This window comes from Denticeps clupeoides, chromosome 11 (assembly GCF_900700375.1).
Source record: "Denticeps clupeoides chromosome 11, fDenClu1.1, whole genome shotgun sequence".
Classification (NCBI taxonomy): Eukaryota; Metazoa; Chordata; class Actinopteri; order Clupeiformes; family Denticipitidae; genus Denticeps; species Denticeps clupeoides.
In genome coordinates this window covers 12,954,095-12,973,478 of record NC_041717.1, presented here as the reverse complement: position 1 = coordinate 12,973,478, position 19,384 = coordinate 12,954,095, and the positions used below count along the sequence as shown (strand labels likewise).

The 19,384-nt window shown below is 42.2% G+C and overlaps 1 protein-coding gene across 1 annotated transcript; it reads right to left on the bottom strand.

The window, feature by feature from the left end:
* Positions 1–373: 373 nt before the first annotated feature.
* Positions 374–19,300, bottom strand: pnpla7b (patatin-like phospholipase domain containing 7b). Its single transcript, XM_028996708.1, has 36 exons — positions 19,246–19,300; positions 18,767–18,804; positions 18,289–18,363; positions 15,953–16,040; positions 15,730–15,812; positions 15,407–15,495; positions 15,128–15,268; positions 14,869–15,028; positions 14,639–14,719; positions 14,421–14,549; positions 13,722–13,802; positions 12,197–12,353; positions 11,644–11,727; positions 11,480–11,565; positions 11,224–11,379; positions 10,875–10,952; positions 10,177–10,382; positions 9,509–9,640; positions 9,234–9,357; positions 8,679–8,792; positions 8,500–8,575; positions 7,993–8,142; positions 7,669–7,732; positions 7,035–7,203; positions 5,862–6,044; positions 5,655–5,773; positions 4,688–4,844; positions 4,286–4,402; positions 4,123–4,192; positions 3,354–3,470; positions 2,952–3,100; positions 2,723–2,875; positions 2,486–2,602; positions 2,216–2,300; positions 2,004–2,110; positions 374–1,816 (listed from the first exon to the last, which is right to left on the bottom strand). The coding sequence occupies exons 2-36, from the start codon at positions 18,800–18,802 to the stop codon at positions 1,751–1,753; spliced, it is 3,999 nt and encodes a 1,332-aa protein (XP_028852541.1). The 5' UTR covers positions 18,803–18,804; positions 19,246–19,300; the 3' UTR covers positions 374–1,750.
* Positions 19,301–19,384: the final 84 nt, after the last annotated feature.

Below are 19,384 nucleotides of genomic sequence, written 5' to 3'. Positions count from 1 at the left end.
CAGACAGCTCATCAAAAAGACGGACAAAAAAAAAAAAAAAAAAATAGATATTCCCTGGCACTGCTCAGAATCCGCTGGGTGCCATAAATCGCTGGTTTAAGAAAACTTGGAAGATTATGCATATTTATAAACGTATAAATCAAACCAAACAGCATAAAAAAGCTTTCCATAACCAATGGCTATGCTGGAGCCCATTCTGGGATATTGCCCAGAGGACAGGAACACACCCAGGGCAGGGTACAGGTTTTTGTAGTATTGCTTTAAATTTTATTTCTAAATCATTGTATCATCATAGTTTATTAATTTACATTTATGGCATTTGGCAGATGCCCTTATCCAAAGCAACTTACAATGTGCTTTCTTGTTAGCATCAACAAAGTAATTTTTTATAATTCAATTATTATTACGCGTGTTTCTTACTTTTTTACCAGTAATTTTAGCAAAATGCAGTTCTCAGATCAGATTTCTGTTTCTAAACACGTTCTAAAAAGGATTTCCAGGTGCTGTTCCACACAAAGGTGAGCAAGATGGACCCCTCAGGCCCACGATTCACTTCTGTTATGAAGGTCTCTTCTTAACTTTCTTCTACTGCTAGAGCTTCTGTCCAAGGTCCTGAAACCACACTGTGTTGCTATCCCTGGTTTTCATGGACTCTGTGTCTGTGTTTTTGTTGTACTAGTGCCTGTGAAAAACTGACCAATGCTTGACTATTTACAGCAAACACCATCTCTGACCACTTCACTAAACTATGATTTGCACAAATTTCTTTACTCTTCAGTAATTACTAAAGAAACCAACCACATTTCACATCTCATACACAAAGGCAGCGTCGTTTACTCGGTTATGTTTCCCAGTAGAATGAAGTCAATGTTGAACACAGAATGCAGTGACAAGTAAAACGGCAAGTTAGTGTAAACTTGCAGCAACAAGTTATTGCTTTATGATTAAAAAAAAAAAAAAAAAATCATTTGTTCTAGTGTAAAAAAAATGAAAATTGCACTGCAGTCCATTATCTGTACTTAAAAACATGCCCTTCATAAAACTTATTTTCTGTTAATCTATGAAATCAAAGACACACAGCAGTAATAGATTATACATTGAGCATGGAAAATGTGGCATGTGGTTCCTCAAACACTGGCCAGGTATGAGAAAATTATAAAAAAAAAAAAAAAAGTTACATTCATTTGTCAGGAAATGAAAATTCTTAGTACCTCACTACCTTTGAATAGTTATAAATCACACAAGTAAAAGGCATTAAACACGGTTTAGTGTAAGGCAAACTGGCTGAATTTCACATTTTCATTCATTAAATATGAGGTTCTATAGGTATTAGCATCCTTGTTTCTAATATCTACAGTACAAAACAGTATCTAAGACCACGTAGACTTATAGCATGTAACACTGACTTTGGCTGTGACCTACAACTGAACAAGGCACTGTTAAATATTACTACAGTCTTATAAAAGTCTCATAAAAATAACTGGTTAGAATGTCATGAGCCCTATGACGCAGAATAAATTATTTTGATTAAAAGTAAAAAAAAAAAAATCTCAGAAACATTAGCACCAGTGTTCATATTCCACTGTTTGTGAGGATTCATTTTGCAGCATATTTTATAATCATCATTATCTTCACATTCTCTGAAAATACCAATGCACTGTTAGCTACTATTGTAACAAAGACAAGGGAGGGAAGGAAAAAATGCAACTTCACACTTTAAATGTCAATAATGCCACTGCTGCAGGATGTATTAGGGTGCGACGGTCTTATAGTGGTTCAGAGTTCGATGACGCCGTCTTACTTCCATTTCTTCATCCTGCCATCAAGACAGCAGCATAAAACTATTAAACTACTGCAGCTATTATTTAACTGAAACTAAATGTTTTTGCCTTCTCCAGATCAAAATGGACCACATCAGCTCAGTACATGATGAATAACTGGAAAAACTAAACCAATTAACCACTTCACACACGGGTTTCACTCTTGAACGTAGTCACGGTTACCGTGTCAACTGTTTCCTCCTCCTCAGTGTGCTCACTGTTTGGGTTAGAGACGTCAAAGTCGGACAAAACAGCATCTTCATCGTAGTCAGTCTGGTACTCCGACTCTTCTATAAGTGTTTTTTCAGGAATAAACAGGGGATGAGGATGCACCAGCTTGTTGTGTACAAATTCAGTTTATGATGATGATAGATATAAAGCTTCTCTCTGCTCACCATCTGGTATGGCTTGTTTGGTTGGCTCTATCCTTGACACGATCTCTGCCAAGTCTGTGAAGGATGCATTTGGACAGGTAACCACCTGAGAAAAAAAAAAAAAAAAAAAAAAATTATATATATATATATATATATATATATATGACAGACACACACAAGCTTTGTACGTTTCTTCAGTGATTGCTCATCCACCAAAGAGTGTCAAAGCACCACGCCGAACCCACTCTTCATGAGCCAGAACATGACTTTCTCAGTTTACCACTCACTCACATTGCCACACTTGGTCTTGTGAAACTCCTCCTGGTGTCGGTCCTTCAGCATGCTCTGCACCACCCCGCTACGCAACCATACGTCAAACAAGGTCTTGCCGTGCTGGTAGCCCACGTCCTGAAATAAAACTTTTACTAATTTTGAATACGAAAAACAGGCAGCCCTACTTCCTGGTGAAACCCTGCACCCAGTTTGACAATTACATTTCTTAAGGTGGTATCTGCCTGACCTACTCACCGCAATCTCATCAAACTTGCCAAAGTCGAGGGTGCCGTAGCGGTCGATGGGTGGCCTGATGTACTCGCAGTACTCGCTGTTCTTGACCGACTCCAGTTGCCGTACACAGCATACATAGGCCAGCCGTGTCTGAATCTCATCCATGTTGAGAACCTGGAAAAATTCTTGACTTAGGGCTCGGCGTTACTCATACTGGTCTGCCGCAGTCACCCTGCAGTTTGTCACATACCCGCACTCTCTCAGACAGGGGGTTAAAGCGTTTCCAGAGAAGCCACCACCCTGACAGCGAGTCGCCATAGTTGGTGAGGTCGGACTCGTCCAGGCTGCCAACATCGATGGCAATCACCACTTTGGCGCCCATAGAGCGTGCCACGTCAGCTGACAGAGGGGGACAACGTAAATAAATAATAAAAGTGCATGGCAGATCATTTAAGAAGGGCATGGCTCTCTGCAAGCGGTGGGGCAATTATTTCAATTGCTGGCACAGAGTTTTCCGTAAAGCTTTAAAATAATTAACTTTGACATTCTACTAATGAAACCTGAAATGACTGATAACAGGCAGAACCGAAAATGACAGGTTGGAACAATATGTTCTAGGAGAAGGCGCTATGGAGCATAAAAATGAGAGTACCTGGCAGGTTGTTAATGTAACCCCCATCCATAAGTAAATGCCCGTCTTTGGGGTCACAGAGTGGTGGCAGGTAGCCCGCAAGTGACATGCTGGCACGTACGTACCTCCACAGAGAGCCTGTGGGGACATTTTAAGGGTAAGCAAAGAGGAGCGCATATACATACAGTACAGGCCAAAAGTTTGGATACACCTTCTCATTCAATGTTTCTTTTCTTTTCATGACCATTTACATTGGTAGATTCTCACTGAAGGCATCAAAACTATGAATGAACACAGGAGAGTGATAAAGTGCTGCGGCAGATGATCTGCCCTCCACAATCACCGGACCTGAACCCAGTCGTGGTCTGGACCGCAGACTGAAGGCAAAAGGACCAACAAGTGCTAAACACCTCTGGGAACTCCTTCAAGACTGTTGGAAAACCATTTCAGGTGACGACCTCTTGAAGCTCATCAAGAGAATGCCAAGAGTGCAAAGCAGTAATCAGAGCAAAGGGTGGATATTTTGAATAAACTAGAATATAAAACATGTTTTCATTTATTTCACCTTTTTTTGTTAAGTACATAACTCCACATGTGTTCATTCATAGTTTTGATGCCTTCAGTGAGAATCTACCAATGTAAATGGTCATGAAAATAAAGAAAACACATTGAACGAGAAGGTGTGTCCTAACTTCTGGCCTGTACTGTGTGTAATATATTATATAATATAATATTATATATATAAAAATTTAAATAATGAACGTAAATATCCAAAATGATTGGCACACACCATCAGTGTGCACCCGCATGGAGGAGGCTGTTATGTCTGTGGAGATGTTGAAATACGGGAGCCACATGTCCTATAGGACAATCAATATATGACATAACCCACTGTCAACTGAACATAATTCTGGAAAATACATCCCAATTATCCTTTAAAAAAAAATCTTTACCTCAATCTGTTTCTCCTTAAATACAGAGCTGATGCTAGAATTGAAAGAGGAACCCGAAAACATGGAGGTCACTGGATAGGTCAGGTCCAAAATCTTGTTGAATACTGAGGTCATCTCCTATGGAATGAAATAATATTCAAATCACATTAGTATTGTGCCTAATTCCATATAAAACATCAGATGGTATAAACCCTGTTAGTAATTTTGTATGTAAAATAATATATATGCTCTACAGATATACTGATAATATGTTAGACACAAATGATCTAACAGACACACCAGAAAATTGACATATTATTGACGTAAGGTTATCGGAATGGACCGGAAAGCCTCATCCAGTCAAATTATTTGATTAGACACAGAAGTAAGTGAAGAAATACTGCACTGCAAGTCAGAGCTCACCATCGCCCACTGTCTCGCCCGAACCCTCATCAGGCTGCAGCTCTTGTCCTCGGCATACAGCCCCCCCATCAGCGAGCCAACGGAGGTGCCCCCCACCATGTCTATAGGAATGCCGGCCTCGGTCATGGCACGGATGACGCCCACCTGAGAGCAGCCCCTGCAGAGAAACAGCAGTCAGAAATCAGAAACTTTCTCAAATCACTGACACAATCAAAGCCAGGTATCTAAAACATGATTGATCTCTAATTTGCATGTATGCAAATAGAATTTTTCCCACAGACACAAACCCACCTGTCAGCAGCTCCAGAGAACTGACAGAAACCAAACAAAGAATAAACAAAAAAACATAAACACAGATGTCAGACAAACAGAGACCCTTCCAGCGGATATCTAAACGCTTTTCACAATTGAATGTTTAATATTATGCAGCAATATATTTTACAGACCCTTTAAGACATTTATGTCATTCATCAGATGCCCTTACAAGCAGTAGTTAGAGGGACAGTCCCCCTGGAGACAAGTGTCTTGCTCAGGGACACAATGGTAGTAGGTGGGATTTGAACCTGGGTCTTCTGGTTCATAGGGCAGTGTGTTAACCCTTAGGCTACTACCACCCCATAGACTTGGCCTCTTGGCTGCATTCCAGAGTCATCGACCATCAGAGACGTACCGACCTGTTCCAGGGGATTTAGTGGCGACTCGTTTCCCCTACATCTGAATAATCTACACAACTTCCATACACATCACTTCCACAACACAATGCTGATTTCACAAATTTGCTGCTTCTGATATCCGCTGTGACAGTTCAGGGATTAAGGACAGACACAGCTTGGACATAGAAAGAGAAAGGACAACAATGGTGTAGCAGTGCAAAGCATAAAATATGAAAATACTTGCTGTACTTTTTTGTACTTTTTTTTTTTTTTTTTACATCAGCACATCATTGTGCATTCATCAGAGCTGGTACCTGGCACCTCCTCCCCCCAGTACCACAGCGATGGCATTGCCAGTCAGGACCCTTGCCAGCCGGGAGAAATCAGAGTGACGGTCGGGTGGCTTTTCAAAGACCCTCTCGTACATCTCTCTCTGAGGATTGTGTGAGAAGAGGATTAGGAGGCTTATTTGAAATATAAATATATATTTGGTCGAAGTGAAGCTTGCAACCCCAGGGTACCAGCTTGGGCAGGCTCCTCCTGGAGAAGACGCGGCGGGGGCAGGACAGGTGGAGGTGTCGGGTGATCCAGCTCCTCATGTTGAGCCAGTCCACTGTGGAGCTGGGCGGAGGCCCGTCCTCCCGGTGCAGTAGCACCAGCTGCTTTTGTGCACGCACTGCGCTCCCTTCCAGCATGCGCTCCATCTACTCAACAGGACAGGGATTACAAAATGTGTGTGTGCACAACACAACACCGCTATCAGACCTGATACATACGTTTGACTGTAATTACGTCAGACTGAAAATCTGGTTGCAATGATTAGAACAAATGTAAAGGTTGTGCAAAAACGCATGGGGGTTAGATGAAAATCCTACAAAATCCTAACTAACAAAAGCCTGGAGGGACTGTCTGAAACCGCAGCAAATGCACCAGACAACACTACTCCTTTCTGTGTATGTGTGTTTATGATAGATTTTAATTTTCAGATGTAACTTCTCCCTCTTTATTTTGCGTGAGAACAAAAATGAATCATAAATTGACAAGAGTAAACACACTTGTTTTTGATGTATGTGTGCAAGCTTAAAGGCCTTTAATAATGGGATCCAGTGATGTAGAACACGGAGGTACTCAAACACTGCTGTGAAATATAATCAATCACCAGGACACGCCATGGTCTAATCTACTGTTTTTAAAGATGTTCAGAAGTAAAGTGCTAGACACACTCAAACAGAACAGAAACAGACTTTAAAGTTCATTTCATTTAAATCTTCTTTATCCTTTGTCTTTTCGTTTAATTTAATTAATGAACAAAGCCTTTATATGCTTAGGTCTTTCTAATCTATAGCTCATGTTATGTTCTTCTTTAATAATAATGAGTAATTGTGGTAGTGCCCACTATAGGCAGTGGTGGCCTAGCAAATAAGGAAGTGGACCCGAATCCCGAACCGCCAAGGTGCCACTGAGCAAAGCACCGTCCCCACACACTGCTCCTCGTGTGCCTTCATGGCTACCCACTGCTCACTAAGTGTGATTGTTAAAAGCAGGACACATTTACACTTACTACATTTACCAGACGCCCTTATCCAGAGCGACTTACAATCAGTATTTACAGGGACAGTCCCCCCTGGAGCAACGTGGGGTTAAGTGTCTTGCTAGTGGTAGTAAGTGGGATTTGAGTTTTTGTTTGACCCTACCTCGCCCACAGTGGGGTCCTGCTCCCCCAGGCCCACAATGAGGATGCAATCGGCCTGTCGCAGGCAACGCTGTGTCCAGGGCGTCAGGGTGCAGTCTGACTGGTAGAGCACGATGCGGTGGATGTCCTCCTGCTGCCCCAGCCAACTGGAGAGGCGGTATTCATGCACACTAAGGAGAAGAGCATTGCAGAAGGTGTGTAAAAATAAAAATATATATTACACAGATATCCAGACACGGGGAGGAAAAAAAAAAAAAAAAAAAAAAAAAAAAAAAAAAAACATTGTTGCTTGGTTTTGTTTCCAAGGTTTCAGTCCCCTGGGTTCGACTGAGCCCAAAAGCTACTTTGGAACAAGTAAAGCTGCACAGTTTGCTGCTGATTATGGAACTGTATGCATGCTGGTTACTGTTAAAAATCACCATCTGGGCAAGACTGAGGTCCAGCGTGACCTCAGTATATTTACCCCCTGAAAACATCACAGTGCATAAGGGAACTGGGCAGTAACCCAAATGAGTGCTGCTTTAAAGGAAAACAGAGGCGGGACACTCCTCACTTCAGCAGTCTTCATATACAGGTGCAAAAAGGGCAACAGCTAAAACATGTAGTGCAACACACACACACACACACACATTTACCTGTCCAAAGCAGCAGATCCGAGGCGCTGTTTGATGATTTCACTGGTTAAAAGTAAAGTTGGACCTGAAGAATGAGAAAGAAAACTGTACATTAATTAGCCTTTTCCCCGTATACATATCCCATTTTAAAATATTAATAAATTTTTTTTCTTTACATACATAAAGAAAAAAAAATACATCAACTGAGAACACAGTGTTGGGGAAATAGTGGTATTTGAGAAAATCCATGGGGTGTCACACACAAATCTTTGCCCAATAACACCAAAAATGACTACCAATTAAAGCCTTTAAAACTAAAATTATTTGTGACGCCACTGGTTTTACCTATGGCACTGAGTGCATGCTGCAGCTCCAGAGTAAAGGCGGTGAGCGGCACCTCATCTGACACCGGCAGGATGGTGACAGTGGACAGATTGGAGGCAGGGTTCCCAGCATCCCATTTACTGGTGGGAGTGTGGAGGCCCAAATCATGAGCTGGTAGAGAGAAGAATAATGAAATGGAAAACTGGAGGCCTTAAGCTTGCAGAAACAAACCAATCAGAAAACTACAAATGAATCACTTGTAGTGTTGAACTGATACAAACATTTAGGCCAATACAAACATCCACCATAGATTGTTTTCTCTCAGTGAGACTAGATTTTCTGACCTTGTCTCACTTAGAGAAATAAAGCTATATTAGCAAATAACCTGAACTTGAATTATTGATATACAAAATAAATAAGTGGAATATGTTAAATATAAATATGTTATATCAGATGTGTAATCACATTCTTACTTCTGTTTTACTCTCTCTGTCACACACATACACACTCACACTTCTGTACACAGACCTGACAAGGGCCCATTAACCTGCTGCATGTTTCCCAAGATCTTCTGGCCCAGCAGGTGGATGAGTCGAGTGACCACCTTCAGACAGGCAGAAAGGAAAAGTGACGGCGACAGCTACTACACTCCATCAGCACTTCTCAGACTGATTGAGGCTGATTGATTAGGGTGACGGCGATCTGACCTGCGGGTATCTCCTCTTGATGGAGCTGAGTGCGCCCTCAGGGAGCTTGGCCAGCTCTGAGTCGCGCACCGCATGCACCGTGGTGGCCCGGTTCATATGGGTGAGCGCCTCCACCTGGAGAAAAGACAAGAGTTGTCAGCCTCCGAGGCACTCTGAGACTAGAACATTCAGTATTTAGAATCATTTAGACAAGCAAAATTATACACTGAACATAGATTTTCATTTATTTATGCAACCTAATCCTCAGTCATGGTATTTGGAGCCTATCCCAGGATATGCAAATATTCCAAATATTGTGTATTTGTATCTGTATTTATTGAGGCAGCAATATTAGCAAAATAGGCTTCTATCAGGTGAAAAAAATGGATAAATTAACTTAAACAAGTAAATGAACAGATGCATTTCCCTGACTACTCCACATGCGGCTGGATTATCTGGCAAATTAAAGTTACTCTGAAGGGAATAAACTGATTTTGAAAGTCATTTATACTGCAATTTGTAATATTATTCAATATCCTGGCCTAAACTTAGACTTGACAGTCTCCAGCCGCTCACCACCCCGATGAGGTCGCCACGGCCATACTCTCCAGCCAACTCTTTCTTCCCATCGTCCTTCATGATGACAGAGCGCAGACGGCCACTCAGCACGATGAAAGTGCTGTCGGACTTGTCGTCCTGTCTGTGAGACAGAAACCGACGGAGACAGGGGAGATGTGCCTCAGCAAAAATCTTCAGCAATCAATGGTGATACAACACAAGATTCCATCAAGACACTGTCTCCTTGGAACAGTTCATTTCTAATTCTGCAACCCCCATGCGTGACCCAGTACCTGTACACAGCTCTACCAGCTTCCAACGCCATCCAGTCCAGGGCAAAGTCAATCTGTCGGACAAACGGGGACACTCTGCGCACCACCGTATGTGCCACATTCAAAACCACCCATGGTTCGGCCCGCATGATCCTGTTTAACAAATGAGAAACTTCAGATTTTACTTCTCAATTGTCTGTCGAAAAAGCAGCATCTACATCACTGACCATTTTCCTTCTTATGATGGTGAACAGAACATTGTCTGGATTTGCTGAAATAAATGGTCATTCTAAAGAGACAAACTGTCAAATATTCAGTCAAATACCAGTCACGGTCCCAAAGCCCCTCAAGGCCCAACAAAATCTTCAACCTACCTCAGCCAATAGCATATTTACCTGTCTAAAATTAGTCCTACAGTTCATCGGAAACCAATCCCCGTCCAAGCTGAAGGATTAGAGTATCTGATACTCTTGTACACCAGGTTATCAACATCATTGATTTCAACCAAATCATGATCTTTGGAAACCCAAGCCAATTTAATCAGCTTCCGTGCCTCAAAGGAGAAAAATCATTACGACGTGGGTTTGTTTAATCCATAGTTTCCACACCTTCTTTTGTCCACAAGTCAAGTGCAAACAGGTGATAATGTAAGAAAAAGTGCACATTTGTTCAGGAAGGCACACACGTACTCATAGAAGTGGGTTTTGGAGATGGACAGGAAGCAGCAGTCTCGGTGGGCGCGCACGGAGAATATGAGGGGTTCGCCGGTGAGCACGGCCAGGTGTCCCACCATCTCGCCAGGGTGGGCCACAAACAGACACGTGTCCACCTCCCTGTCGATCATCCGCTGGTACACATGCAGCGAGCCGGAGATGACAAACTGCACGCTCACGTCCTGATGGAGCAAATCCAGACCAGCACACTGATAAGCTGTACCAATGACATCTTATGCAGCTTGTTTGAAATATTTTAGCTTTCACTTTTATCTCTGAACGGGTTGCATTGAGGGAAAATATTGCAGGCTGATAAACAATGAGTGCAACATTTATAATTTTTATTAAGGATTAATGGAATGGTTTGTGGGGCATTTAAAAAATTAATACATTAGTTTAAAAAACTAAAAGGGTGCTGCTGGCTAGTTATTTGAAGTTGAATGTAATTAAGCTGAGACTAATTCATTCGTATTGTGCCATTAAAAATTGTAATCCAAGTGGTCATGTTTTTGCTACAAATGCTTTATCAAGTGACATTAAGAAAATGTCATTTGCATTTCAGACATTCTGATTAGTTTTAGCCAAATATCATGAATATGACCACAACCAAAAAAAATTGAATATTCACGCAGCCCATTAAACAAGAGCAGTTATGAAATGGGTTACAGACTCACCTGGTCCCCTTGGCTGGCCAGCACAGAGCCCGTCTTCACCTGCCTCAGAGTCACCCGGCCCTCCAGCAGGCTGGGGTCCTGACAGAGGGTGACAGACAGACAGAACCTTAACCCAAGACCACAAGCATACGGGACCCAGCAGAGCAGCAGGAGGAGACCAGCAGGAAATCACAGAGCTTAAGAAATAAAAAAAATTATACATTTTGAAACGTTCATCTTTATTGATAATAATAATAATAATTTATATAAATAAATGTCACATGCCTGCTGATAAAAGTTATTACCACCTTGCCGTGATTCATTTACCCACCCCTAATGTTCATTTTCAGGGACGTTCATAAAGACAGACCTTGAGCTGAATAATCTTCAGCAGGTCATTCTTGGCTGCCTGAAAGATGGCATTGACCTTGCAGTGGTGGACGTGGCCAGAGTGCCCCCCCATGTCCGAGTAGTGGTAGACTGCTGATGGAGTATCCAGCATGGTCACGCTCTTCTTCAAAATAGACTATTGAGAATGGGTGTATATATAAGTAAAAAAATATTTTGAGGAAAAAGGAACTGGGGATAGAGATATAAAGACTTTTTCTACAGAGTGTGTTGTGTACCTTAGGTAAAACAGGACTGTTTGGGGCTACCGGGGGCTTGCCTCGCTCAAATCCCAGGCTGGGGTCAGTCCCAGTTGCAATCCCCCCTGTAACAGATGCACACATTGTTGATAGGTGGCATAAGCAGCCGGTGAGCCAAGTGAGGATGAGCATTGAAAAGATACCTGTGGTGCTGTCTGCAGGAGACGACATGGAACGGGACTTCCTGAAGGTCGAAGAGAGGCTTTCTGGTGCAGATCTGCAATCATCTATAAAAATACAAATAAAAACAAACTTTTACATAAAAATCAGGGAACTTCATGTACATCTTCTAATAATTAAACAAATGAATATACAAATTATTTGTTTGGTCTAGGTCTAATATTTTTGCACTATTGCTAGGTAGCCAAACATACATGTGCAGCTGCAACATAAGGAAGCTTAATCCCATAATGCAACTTAGATTTCTGCTTTGTTGTCCTAGGATAAACAATGTATCACAATAATTTTAATTACATTATTACATTGTTGAGACTGTAAACATCACCAGACTCTCTCCTGCTATATAATGTTGCTTAGGAATGGTAAGAGAGATGAAACGGTGTGGTAAACTGTGGTTTAAAAAAAAAAAAAAAAAAAAAAACACTGAAATACACCTCCTGAGATCACATTTTACCTTTATATGCTGAAGTGTGTTATTGCTTAATTACATTTCATTTTAAAGATATTATGCAGAACCTGTGTCCATTGGTCCCTCTGTAGGCCTATGGTCGCTTTTCTCTGGGGCAGCCAGCTCGTCCCCACTCAGAGTCTGAGAGTGTCTGCGGTGGCTTCTGGTTGGACCAGACTCCCCAAGCACACTGGCCACCGACTTCAGAGGAACTGCCTGACTTTCCTGTGATAATCAAGGAATCAAGGTGTTGGAGAATCCACTCAAAATGCTTTTATGAAAAAGTGTTCTTGATTCTAAAAGGTATTAGGATTTTTCAAAAGTGGTTTATGACTATGCTTAAGATCGAGCTACTCAATATATCAAAAACATAATATTTCATATAATTACCTATTTGTGCCACAAAATATGAATGCTTAGACAGATTTCTAAATACCCAATAATTTACAAACCCAAATCAGAAAAAGTTGGGACAGGGTGGAAAAAAAAAAAAATCCTCAAATTGTATTTAATTGCAGACAGTATGAACACAAAATAATTCAGGTTTTTTCTTGTCAACATCATTTGATTTGTAAATAAATATCCATTCATTCCATTCAGGCTTGCAACACATTCCAAAAAAAAAGTTGGGACAGTACAGCATTTACCACTTTGTACAGTTCCCCTGTCTTATAACACTTAAAAGACATTGAAGAATTCAAGTGTTGCAGTGGTTAGTTTGTCCCATTCTTCCTGCAAACAGTATTTTTGGTGTGCAACAGTACAGGGTCTTCATTGACACATTTTCGTTTTCGTTTCAAAATGCGCCAAACATTCTCTATAGGAGACAAATCAGGGCTGTAGGCAGGCCAGTCAAGCATCCGCACCCTCTTCTTATGCAGCCATGCCTTTGTTATGTGCATTATGTGGTTTGGCATTGTCTTGCTGAAATAAGCATGGGCGTCCCTGGAAAAGAAGTTGTCTTGAAAATGTCCTCCAAAACTGAGATATACTTCTCAGCATTTATGGTGCCATCACAAAAGTTACTTTTGCCGAAGGCACTGACACAACCCCATACCATGACAGACCCTGGCTTTTGGACATCCAGACTGTTACCTGGTAACAGTCTGGATGGTCCTTTTCCTCTTTGGTCTGCAGTACACAGCGTCCATTTCTTCCAAAAAAAGATGTGAAAAACCAATTCGTCTGACCACAATACACGTTTCCACTGCACAATGAGAAGTCGACGGTGCTTCTGGACACTATTCATGCAGGGCTTCCTTTTGACAAAGTACAGTTTCAGCTGGCATTTCCTAATGTAACTATGTACTTGAGACTGACTTCCTGTAGTCCTGAGCCCACGCAGTTATATCACTTATTGATGAATGAATCACGGTAATTTCTCCAGATTCCCTGATTCTTTTCACTATGTTATGCACTGTACAAAAAAAAAAAACATGAAATACCTTGTGTTCATACTGTCTGCAATGAAATACAATTTGAGGAAAATGTATTACTTGCTTTTTTCTTTTTTATTCACATTTTCCACCCTGTCCTAACGTTTTCTGATTTGGGGTTATAATATGAATATGTTATTGAATGGACTTGACCAACCGGGTTGAAGAGCTCAGTGGTCAGACCCAGGTAGTTGTGCAGAGCAAGGAAGGTGACCCTCTGGAGACGCACCATAATGATCTGGGCAGGAACACAAATACCAGCCTTGTCATTCGTCAAGCAGAAACACGTACATCTGCTCTTATACAGATGGTCAAAGACAAAAGGGAATAATCACTCTTTAAATTATTGACATTTGGCAAGACACACAATGCAAGTTGAGGACCTGCACATTTCCACATTCATATTTTTTCATTTACTAACATGCAGTAACAGGGGTGGTAGTAGCCTAGTGGGTAACACACTCGCCTATGAACCAGAAGACCCAGGTTCACATCCCACTTACTACCATTGTGTCCCTGAGCAAGACACTTGCCCTAAGCAACCCTAAGTTGCTCCAGGGGGGACTGTCCCTGTAACTACTGATTGTAAGTTGCTCTGAATAAGGGCGTCTGATAAATGTAAATGCAGTATGAGAAGTCTTGTTCATTTACATGGCAAGATAAAATTATTGTAAAGTTTATGTTACTGCATGCGTGTAGTGATGTTTTGACATAATTGTGCCAGTGCTAATCAGTATTACAACATAAAACTGTCCAACTTTCCCCTCTAACAATAAATTAACCCTGGCCTTTTCTATATCCTCTCTATGATCACACAAATGAAAAAGCAGCACAGGGAGAGGAACAAGATTTATACCTGTATGACCCGGACCATGGTCTCTGGGTATTTCTCAAAGACTGACTGGAAGGCGGCCGCTGGCAAGCGGAGGATGGTGGATGGCGCAGCAGCCCTGGCAGATACAGTTTTGTACGGAGCTGGATAGCCCTACAGGAGATGGAAATGCATAAAATGAAGATCTTGCCTAGATGATGCAGATATGTCACAGTATGAATAAGTGTGTGTATGAAGGTTACAGTGATAACATCCAGGATGCTGAGCAGGCTGTGGACACTGTCTCCAGGTAGGACGTCCTTCACCACTGGGTCCGTCCCATCCTTTAACGGAAAAGAATAGAACATATGTGTATCATTCTATCTGTAAGATCTATATCTACGCAGATCTACAACTGACAGAAAGGCTCTTTGTTCTGCACTGGCTGACTGTATGTGAACATTTGACCCATTTTGGTGGGAACTTGTCTCACGTTCTCATGGATGCAAAGCTCCAGCCGACCAGTCTGCACCACATAGATGCTGTCATCGAGGTCGCCAGGCCGAAAGAGCCCTTCCCCCTGCTGCAGCTCCACAAACACCATGTGACGACAAAGCTCCAGGAACAAAGGCTTCTCAAAGTGCCCCAGGACCCTGGATAAGGCATCACAGCATTTATTTCAGAGCTATTGTTACAGATGCATCTGAGAGTCCCCTAAAGAAAGAAAAAAGGATACCAGGAAGTGACTGTACCTGACATTCTTCAGCATATAGAGAACCTCGGAGGGCAGGTGAGAGTTCTGGACGTCGAACTCGGTCAGGTCAGCCTCCAGCACGGAGGGAGGGGGCTCTTTCGGCTGCAGTGTTGGGGGGGCACTGCGAATCCGTAAAATTCTGGAGTGGAGACAGGGTGCATAAGACTTGTGGAAATGTCAGATTTAACATAACAGAAATGACATTTCCAGAAGAAAAAAAAAAGACAGACATATAAGAATAATAATTTACAGATAAAAAAAAAAAAAAAAAACGTACTTGCGGGCTATAGAAAAGACTTTTGTTCTCTTCCGGGAACGCTGCCTTGACACTGGGACAGTGGAGGAAGGGGAGGACAGAGTTTGAACCTACAAAACCGAAGGATAGATCAGGACCAGGTCATGTTTCGGTTTCAAACTTATTCATTACTAATGGTTCATTACTAATGAGAACAAAATGAATCAAATTAATGCAATAAGATTTTTTTTTTTTGATGACAAGATTACATTACATGAAAAAACCTACAGCTTGCAGGGTCAGGTTATGAGATGACCTACCATAATGTATAATAAGGTTAAAGTGCAATGTAAACTACAGCTCACCTTTCTCATGATCTTTCTGCCGTAAAAGAGCACCTTGTCCCTTTTCCTAAAGCGATATCGAGGTTCTCCAGCTTGCTGCTCCTCTGAAAAATACAATTAATTAATATTATACAATTAATACAGTTAATTAAATAATACTTATGTTGTTATTATGAAGGAAACCATTTCAGCCGTGCATGAACTATTGTCCTGCCCTCCCCACAAAAGAGGAAGGAAATCTTACTTGTTTGCTTATATCTTCTGTACAGGAAGAACATGATAATACTGATGAAAAAGATTGCCACTGCTGCACCAATAAGAGCTCCGGTCCACTGTAAACAGGCACAAAAAAAAGCTTCTTAAAAACCAGCAGCAACATTTCAGCCCCACACTTCACACTCTTACGACACATCTGTACCGTTTGTGTACCTCCCAACAAAGCACCACATGACACGCTGTGCAGTGAATCTGCAATTCTTCACATCCAAGGAAATATTACTATAATGGTTATTATTGACCGATGAGACCGATGATAAACGCTGTTATACAAGCGTTCTGAGACATCCTCTATTTCCTTGGATTTCAATCAACCACGTCACTCCCCTCCCCCATTCTTAGCTTTTGTGCTTCCAACCTCCTACATGCACGAATAGGCTAATGAGTATCACCTGATGCTCATAAAGCACGGGTTGAAATGAAAACTGTGCAAAGTACTGTGCAAAAGTCATGAGCACCAATACAAACCATCGAAAGAAAAACCATCCGGAAAGCACTCACAGTGCATCACTTTTTCCACATTTTGTTATGTTACAGCCTTATTCTAAAATGGATTAAATGCAGATTTTCCTCAGAATTCTACATACAACATCCCAGAATTACAATGTGGAAAAAAGGTTTTGGCAAATTTGTAACAAATAAAAAAAACTGATATAGAACATAAGTAATGATAATACATAAGTATTCAAGGCCTTTGCCATAAAGCTGCATCCTGTTTCCCCTGATCATCCTTGAGATGTTTCTGCAGCTTAATCGGAGTCCACTTGTGGATAAAACAGTTGATTGGACGTGATTTGGAGAGACACATATATAAGGTCCACAGTTGACAGTTCATGTCAGAGCACAAACAAAGCATGAAACCAAAGGAATTGTCTGTAGACCTCCGAGACAGGATTGTCTCGAGGCACAAATAAGATTACAGAAACATTTATTTTGCTTTGAAGGTCCCAATGAGCACAGTGGCCTCAATCATCCGTAAGTGGAAGAAGTTCAAAACCACCAGGCCATCCACCTAACTGAGCAATTGGTAGAGTGGCCAGATGGAAGCCATTCCTTAGTAAAACGCATATGGCAGCATGCCTGGAGTTTGCCAAAAGGCATCCAAAGGACTCAGACCATGAGAAACAAAATTCTCTGGTCTTTTGTATGAATGCCAGGCATTATGAAGGAAACCAGGCATCACTCATCACCAGGCCAATCCCATCCCTACAGTGAAGATGGCGGTGGCAGCATCACGCTGTGGGGATGTTGCAGGAGCTGGGAGACTAGTCAAGATAGAGGGAAAGATAACTGCAGCTACGTACAGAGACATCCTGGATGACTGGTGTGATGGCTCATCTTTCAGCAGGACAATGACCCTAAGCACAGTCAAGATATCAAAGGAGTGGCTTCACAACAACTCAACAACACGACAAATGGCTGCCAAGCTTGTAGCATCATATTCAAAAAGACTTGAGGCTGTGATTGATGCCAACAGATGACTTATGTACATGTGATTAACAAATTTGCCAAAACGCTATTTGGGACAGTGGTGGCGTAGCAGTTAAGGAAGCGGCCCCGTAATCAGAAGGTTGCCGCTTCGCCAAGGTGCCACTGAGGTGCCACTGAGCAAACAGTCCCCACACACTGCTCTCGGGGTGCCTGTCACGGCTGCCCACTGCTCACCAAGGGTGATGGTTAAATACAGAGAAGCAATTTCCTTCAGGATTAATAAAGTATAAAAAAAAAAACACCCTCAAGAAAACTTTATTCATATTGTCATTATGGGGCGTTGTGTGTAGAATTCTGAGCATTTAATCCATTTTGGAATAAGAAAGAAAGAAAGAAAGAAAAAAAAAAAAAGTCTCCACAGGTTTATTATCCAGTTTTTCATTGAGCAGGTGTTTTCCTTCTTGGAGATCACTAGATCATTAGAAGATCTCTAGATCTAGATTTTTCTCAAATCAAAATAATGATTACCACTTTCACTGTTTTGTGTGTGTGTTTAATACTTTTAGATAAGTTTTAGATAGTTGGAAGTGAAGTGATTGTCATTGTGATACACTGCAGCACAGCACACGGTGACACAACGAAATGTGTCCTCTGCTTTTAACCATCACCCTTGGTGAGCAGTGGGCAGCCATGACAGGCGCCCGGGGTGCAGTGTGTGGGGATGGTGCTTTGCACAGTGGCACCTCGGCGGATCGGGATTCCTTACCCGCTAGGCCACCACTGCCCCATGAGATGAGACACCTTTCATTAGTTTCACTGCTGCCAGAAACTTTTGCACAGCTCTGTACATGAGAAGAGAAGAAGGCGAGGTACCATTGTCATATGCATCTGTGCCTCCACAAAGTGCTGCACCCAGCCACGGATGTCTGTTCCACTTGGCAGCACAGCCTGAAACACACACACACACACACAGACACACACACACAACTTGTATAAACAAGTCAAAAGGGTTCAGAGGGGCAAAGCAATACTTTTCCTTTATTTTAACGAGATGCAGCCCCTGACGCCCATTAAAGACCCTGATCAAGCAACATCCATCAACATCTTTCAGGAGTAACTGCAGTACATTTACATTATTTATCAGACACCCTTATCCAGAGAGTCTTACAATCAGTAGTTACAGGGACAGTCTCCCCCTGGAGCAACTTAGGGTTAAGTGTCTTGCTCAGGGACACAATGGTAGTAAGTGGGATTTGAACCATAGGGGAGTGTGTTACCCACTAGGCTACTACCACTCGCTCACTCGCAGTATAAAACCAGGATGGATTTGGTCCATTCCGCCATGTCTTACCGGGTAGATGCTGCAGCTGTCCTCCAGATCATCCATTTCTAAAAGGGTTCAAACAAAACACACGTTACTTTCACAACAGAACAACAGTTACTTTCATATAACAGAACCCCCCCAACACGGGCAGGCGAGATGAGGGGACTCCGGCAATCTGCGGAGCACCCCGGTGGGAAAGGGGGGCTTTACTTAGAACCCGGTGTAACCAGACACCCACAGAGGGGGGGGGGCCCAAACAAACGCGGGGACATTTACCCTTCGCACGCATTTAACTTCGCTTTGCGGTTAAAACGTAAAACAGGCAGCCAAAGAGCAGAGGCACGGCAGCTCACATGACAGCGACAACTAGTTACTACAGCCAGCGTCGATTATTATAAAGTAAAAAAAAAATTAAAGCTTTTTTTTTCTCAGTACGCTTACGCGCGTTTTATTTCGGGGGTGTGAGCGTCGGTTCACGACGGCACTTCCAAAATAAGCTTACTTACTCTTACAATGTTTTCAAGCCTCTCCGTGCATTTCGGAGTTGGGAAATCAATCACGTTGTCTTTGTGGCCGTGCGGGAGGGGCGGGCCAGAATCTGTGCGGCCCATTGGCTAAAACGTTTCCACCTCGGCCAATCAGCGG